We start from the raw sequence: 6,728 nt of genomic DNA on the forward strand, positions 1-6,728 counted from the left end.
TGAGTTCAAATTCCGCCGAGGTCGACTTTGCCTTTCATCCTTTCGGGGTCGATAAATTAAATATCAGTTGCGTATTGGGGTCGATCTAATTGACTGACCCCCCCCCCCACAAAATTTCGGGCCTTGTGCATAGAGTAGAAAAGAATATTATAGAGATGTGCTTTTCTAGAATACAGGAATCATCACGTTGCGGAAGAGTTGCACGAAGAAATCTCTCCTGAAAAATCTTGATGCAATGTTGAGTTCTGTAACGCGAAACTTAGTTTACCAGTTTACCTTTGATTTTACTGTCGTACGAAAATCAATAAACATGATATTTATACGTTTCATGTTACGGCAAGATTTTCATGATTCCGTTGCTTTGGTAACGAGTTGGGTGTGGAGTATCTATACTCGTACCTCAGTTATATGTTTATTCTGCTCTGAATTAACTGGATATGTTGCTTGATCCGTTAAAAACTGCCACCAGATCTCCCTCAAATCATACCCCTATCACATTAAACAATGTAGTCTTAGATATCCCCGCCCGCAACAAAAAAGACTGATTGATCACGGATGGACTGCTTCTCGATCAGGTTAACCTAGTGACTTAGTTCATTTGACCTCTCATGTGATTGGAAAGCAAACTTCTTACCGCGCAGCCACGCCTGCGCCCTGGTGAACGGAGGCCGAGGAAACTGGTGCCGGAGGGTTTGAGTGAGCTAAAGGGATATTGGATAGTTTGTGCGTATATTGTGTGGAGAAGACAAGAGAAATCTGACGGGTCACTATCCTCGTCTCTCTACGGACTCTCCATTTCCGTGAGTTACTCATTATCGTTGCTGTTTCATTTCTCGTACTCTATCAATAGCATCTGCAACGTTATCCTTAATTCCATTCCATCACGGACCAACTACATTCTCCCGATTACAGCTGTACGGAACCTCCTCCACAAATAATGATCCTTTGTGTTCTAGAATTACCCACAAATAACCAATATTCATTATTTACATTTGACGGATATTTGTCCTCATCTTGTTTGTTGTTAACACATTTCGGCTGATATACCCTCCAGGCTTCATCAGGTGTCTTGGGGAAATTTCGAACCTGGAATCTCATTTCTAAGGTATTTTTCGATGTTGTGTTAACGACAAACAAGATTCGTCAAATGTAAATAATGTAAATAATGTACATAATTCCTCATCTCCCAAATAAACAACCGTAATATCCAATATTGATTCCAAATTTTGGCTCAAGGCCAGCGATTTCGAGGGAGCGGGAAAGGTAATGATATCGATCCCAGTACTCAACTGGCACTTATTTTATCGGTCCCGAAAGGATCAAAGACAAAGTAGGCCTCGGCGGAATTTGAACTCAGAACATAATAAGCCAGACGAAATACCGCTAAACACTTTGGTCGGTGTACCAACGACTCTGTCAGTGCGAGGTTTTATCGAGATTGTTGCGCATTATCATGAAATTGTCTCAGTCCATGGAAATGGAAACTTTCGGTTGGTCTTTGAGAGAATGATTTCTTGTCTCCTCTAATGAGTCCAGAGACCCTGAATAGGGGTGGCATAATACCGCGCAGCTCCACTGAGTAGGAGGCAGACAGAGGAGAGAGATAGCACATCAGAAGGCCAGAGTGTCTTCGATAACGAAATCATACAAGATCAGACGAGTGGCTTCAGTTTGCCTTTCATCCTTTCGGGGTCGATGAAGTAAGTACCTGTTGAGCACGGGGGTCGAGGTAATCGACTGGTCTCTTCCTCAAAATTTCAGGCCTTGTGCTTATGATAGAAAAAATATGGCAAGAATGGTCCGAGTGTACGGGCCTACTCTAAGCATACACCTGTAGACTGAAGGAAGGTGATGTGGAAAGGGCACTTGCCCTTCTGGTCAGGACGACCGTGGTTTTGTAGGGTCTCCACGAACAGCCGTAGGAAGTCTCCGTCTTTAGGGGAACTTTTCGCTGTTAGAATTTATATTCATATCGTTTTTACTTTTTACGCAATTCTTCATGTAACTTCACATTGTATTATTCTGTACCGTCCCAATATTTTTTATGAACGCTTAGCGGTAAATAAAAAATTATTATTACGCTAGTGTAAACTAATTTAATTAGCAGGTATTTTATTTTGATGTGTGGTAATAACGTGTCTCCTCAGATCTTAACAATCTTTCTTAGGATTCTTGCAGAGTATAGGACCATATTTTTCTACCGGTCGACAATGCGAGTTTCAATTCCAATTTTTTTCAGTCCTTTATTAAACATTCTGGATGTTGTGCCAAATGCACCGATTACTACAGCAATAATAATTGTTTCGATCTTCCACAGTCTCTTCAACTACATCCTGATATTTCTCAGTGTTTTTCAATCTCTTTAGTATCGACCCGGCTATCATAAGGAATGGCAAAATCTATGATTTGACACTATTTGTTCATTTTATCTTTTATGATCCGGTCTTCTTGCTTCAATAGTATAGTCAGTCTTAATGGGGAAACCCCACATGATCTTGTAATTACCATTTTCTATCGCATCCTCTGGTTCCTCTTCATACCACTTTTCTGTTGTTTTGAAGCCGAACACTCGACTAAAATTCAAATTTATTCAATGTAGAAACGCAGTCTGCATTTATACTCTTTTTCTGCTAATATGCAAGTATATTATTATTGTTGTTGTGGTTGTTGTTGCTATCGTTATTATTATTATTATTGTTGTTGTTATTATTATTATTATTATTATTATTATTATTATTAGTATTAGTATTAGTAGTAGTAGTAGTAAATTTCACTCTTTTGTGTGCTCTATTTCGTCTTTTGATCTAGTGCACAATATCTTGGCCCCTCTGACGAATAAAGGAAGTTTCATCATCATTATCATTATTATTGTTGTTGTTGTTGTTTATTTATGTTGTTAAAGAACTTACCATAAACCTAATTGTGTTTTATTTTCTCTTTTATTCTTCAGATCTTTCGATGAATACCTTTCTGGCTTCGGCAATTTCTCTGGAGAATTCTTCGTTGGTTTAGAGAATCTTCATCGTATGACCCTCAGCCAGGCCTACACCCTACGAGTTGACGTCAAAAGCGCCGCTGGCAAATGGTATTTTGCTGTATTCAACAATTTTGCAGTGTCTGATGAGACTGACCAATTCCGTCTCAAATTAGGCAACATGACAGCTAGCAATTCCGATGACGTTATGGATCAATCACGTGACAGACCCTTCAGTACTTATGATCGTGACAACGACGATTGGTCAGGTGGTAACTGCGCTCAACATTTCCGAGGCGGATGGTGGTCGGGTAACTGCATCACGAATCTCAACCAAATGTGGTGCAGCAACGGTTGTTTGAGATGGGGTGACACCCGCGTGGTCTCTTCTATAATGCGCATTCGACCGACATCCACCGCTGATCCTGACGATATGACTGAAACCCCCAATCCAGTCGGTTTCTCAATCAAAGAATAAACTTAATTATTCAAGAACTGTTTAAGATGATTTATAATTGCCTTTAATTAAAGAACAATAAATATTCAAAAATTCTAAATTCTACCACACCAGATCTTTTCGCCCTTCATATCTTCTGAAAGTCACACACGTGACAACACACACTAAAAATAATCACATCAAGTATACTAAATATATTAACGATGGTGGTTTGTTGATAACTACTACAATTCTGGACACGTAATTTCTGTTTAGTGGATAAAGGAAAAATTAAACATTTCTGAGAACAAGAATTAGGATGAAGAATATAAATAATAAATTGGTAAATTAAGAACAAAAATAAAAGAAATAATAAATTATAGTTATAAATAAATAAAAATCTAAAAGATAACGATAAAATGATTTCTCTGCAGTTATATCTTTTGGCAAGAACAATTCTGTGTAAAACATGTAAAATTGTTTAGTTTTTTTCTCGTTCTTTTCTTTTCGTGTGTATCGTTATTTTTTTAATAAGTATAACTGAAATAATTGGCATAAAATTCTTTGACGTACATTTCTCCGTGTATTAACCTTCAATGTGCTATAAAAACATATTTGAAAAACAGCTTTCTTTTTTATTCAATCAGAATGATTCTAGTTATTTCTGTTGTTATTCTTTGTTTTCCTTTCAGTTTACCATTCTTTACTGGGTTTTAAGAGAGTAAGGATGAAATGTTTCGCATTTTTTCGCCTTGTTTCCTTCATATTTTTTCATGTTTTAACACAAAATAACACAAAACGAACCACAAAACAACACGAAACCAAACGCTGTTAATGGATCTTCTAAAAATAATTAATAATATGCATTATGTTGCGGCGAAAATGGCACAAATGTATGACACAGTTTTCGTTGACACGACGCCCTGCTATCATCATAATCACCATCACCAACACTACTACTACAACCTTCATCACTACAACAACAACAGCTACTACTACTACTACTACTACTACTACTAATAATAATAATAATGGTTTCAATTTTTTCCACATGGGCAGTAATTTTGCGGGTGGGGGGGTGATGAGTCGATTACAGCGACTCCAGTGTTTAACTGGTATTTATTTCATCGACCCCACGAAAGGATGAAAGGCGAAGTCGACCTCGGCGTAATTCGAACTCAGAACGTAACAGCAGACGAAATATCGCTAAGCATTTCGCCCGGCGTGCTAACGTTTCTTATTTCTTTATTGCCCACAAGGGGCGAAACATAGAGGGGACAAACAAGGACAGACAAAGGGATTCAGTCGATTATATCGACCCCAGTGCGTAATTGGTACTTAATTTTTCGACCCCGAAAGGATGAAAGGTAAAGTCGACCTCGGCGTGATTTGAACTTAGAACGTAGCGGCAGACGAAATATCGCTAAGTATTTCGCCAGGCGTGCTAACGTTTCTGCCAGCTCACCGCCTTCGGCAAAAGAATTTGATAAGCTCAGAAAATATAAAGATCTGCTGATCGAAATCGAAAAGCTGTAGCATCTCAAGACGGTTACAACACCAGTGATTGTAGGAGAAATTGGAATGATGAAAAAAGGAACTGAAAATTATTCAAGAATGATCCCTGGCTGACCACCCATGCAGGATGTGCAAAAGATTGTCTTAACTGGTAACGTCACACGTATTGAGAAGAGCATTGTCGCTGGGAATTTTCTTGCCTTTTCCCTCTTTATTTTATTTGTTTACTTTTTACTTTTTTATTTTTTCCTTTTTTTTTCTCTGTCTTCCACTTTTACTCTGTCACATGACTTTGTAAATGAACAATCTGGTGGGTTTATCATAATGGCCTACCGATGTATACAGTACGTTTCTCTGTCCTAGGTGTCAAGAAGACACTCGGCAAGAAATCGAAACAATTGAATGAAGATGCTAATAAAATAATGATAATAATAATAATAATAATGAGAAGAAGAAGAAGAAGAAGAAGAAGAAACCTTTCTACTATTGATACAAGGTCTGGAATTTTGCAGGACGGATTAGTAAATTTCATTGACCCCACTGCTCGTCTGGTAATTATTTTATCGACCCACGAAAGGTTAAAAGGCAAAGTCGACCTCGACGGAATGTGAATTCAGAACGTAAAGCCGGAAGAAATGCCGCTCTGCACTTTGTGCGGCGTGTTAACGATTCTGTCAGCTTGCCATGTTGTTTCAACTTTGAATAAAAACCCAGCAATTTTAGTGAGAGGGGATTAGTTCCCTAGCTCAACAAGTACTTGTTTTATCAAGTCCAAAAGAATGAAATGCTCAACATAAATTTGGCCTCGGTGGTATTTGAACTCAGAACGTAAAGAGCCGGAAGATATGCTTCTAAGTATTTTGTTCAACACGCTAACGATTCTGCTTGTTCATGTAGCTGCCCAACACTGACAGGGCATAGTCTGAGAGCATGGACTTCAGTCGGTCACGTTACCTCCTGCTTTACCTCCTGGATCCAGGAAGATAGTCTGTATTACGTGATCCAGACCTTTATGAAATTATACAACTACTCTGCCTCTCGATTTCTGTCGACTTGAAGTTACGTATACCTTGTAGCTGTTGACTATGGGCGCGGATGCTCATGACTTGGAAATTATGGTCTCGTCGATGGCTGCCACATCAGTATCTGGTAATTAGGAGCCGTTGAGCAGTGAGCTTGCTTCCAAGGCGACGGTAGCCTACATGCATTCACACTGACTCTTCTGAATAAATCCACATTTGCATGAAAGGGAGTAAGTGAAAGTTAGTTGTGGGTGTTTCTTCTAGTAAGTTCTTTTGTTTACGGTTCCTCGCAAATCTTCCATTTCGTTGGGTATTTAGTTTTTACTTTGTTGTAATTTCTTGCATTGATGTTTTAGAATTTGTGAGTTTGTTGACCTGTTGAGATGATGAAGTCATCATTGGTAATGTATATAGATGTGATCCATTAATTGTTTTGTTGTTTGTGCTTACAGCAGCGTAGTCGGTAATTTCTTTTATTTTACGTAGGAGTTGTGTTGGTGTAGCTTTGAATTATGTTGCGTTTATCCTTGTGATATTGGTGGCATGTGGTGGTGATGTTGGTAGCGGTGGTGATGGCAGAAGTGGTAGCGTGGTGATGATGATGCTGTCGATAGTATTAGTGTTGTTGCTGGAGTGGGTGTTGGGGGTAGCGTTGTTTAAATGCATCTCAATCGTTCGATCGAATTTCCCGGGGTTTTTGGTATCTTTTATTTGCTTCAATCATTAGACTGCGGCCATGCTGGGGCAGCGGTTTGAAGAATTTATATTAGAATGAATCGAC

At 38.8% G+C, this 6,728-nt stretch overlaps 1 protein-coding gene across 1 annotated transcript in view; it reads left to right on the top strand.

The window, feature by feature from the left end:
• Window positions 1-4,035, top strand: part of LOC106867244 (uncharacterized) — a 31,582-nt gene extending 27,547 nt beyond the window's left edge. The window contains exon 6 of the mRNA XM_052965908.1: window positions 2,951-4,035. Coding sequence (XP_052821868.1) covers window positions 2,951-3,452 — 502 coding nt within the window. The 3' untranslated portion in view covers window positions 3,453-4,035. The remainder of the gene's footprint in view (window positions 1-2,950) is intronic.
• The last annotated feature ends 2,693 nt before the right edge of the window (window positions 4,036-6,728 follow it).

The sequence above is a fragment of the Octopus bimaculoides genome, chromosome 2 (assembly GCF_001194135.2).
Source record: "Octopus bimaculoides isolate UCB-OBI-ISO-001 chromosome 2, ASM119413v2, whole genome shotgun sequence".
In the NCBI taxonomy this organism is placed as follows: domain Eukaryota; kingdom Metazoa; phylum Mollusca; class Cephalopoda; order Octopoda; family Octopodidae; genus Octopus; species Octopus bimaculoides.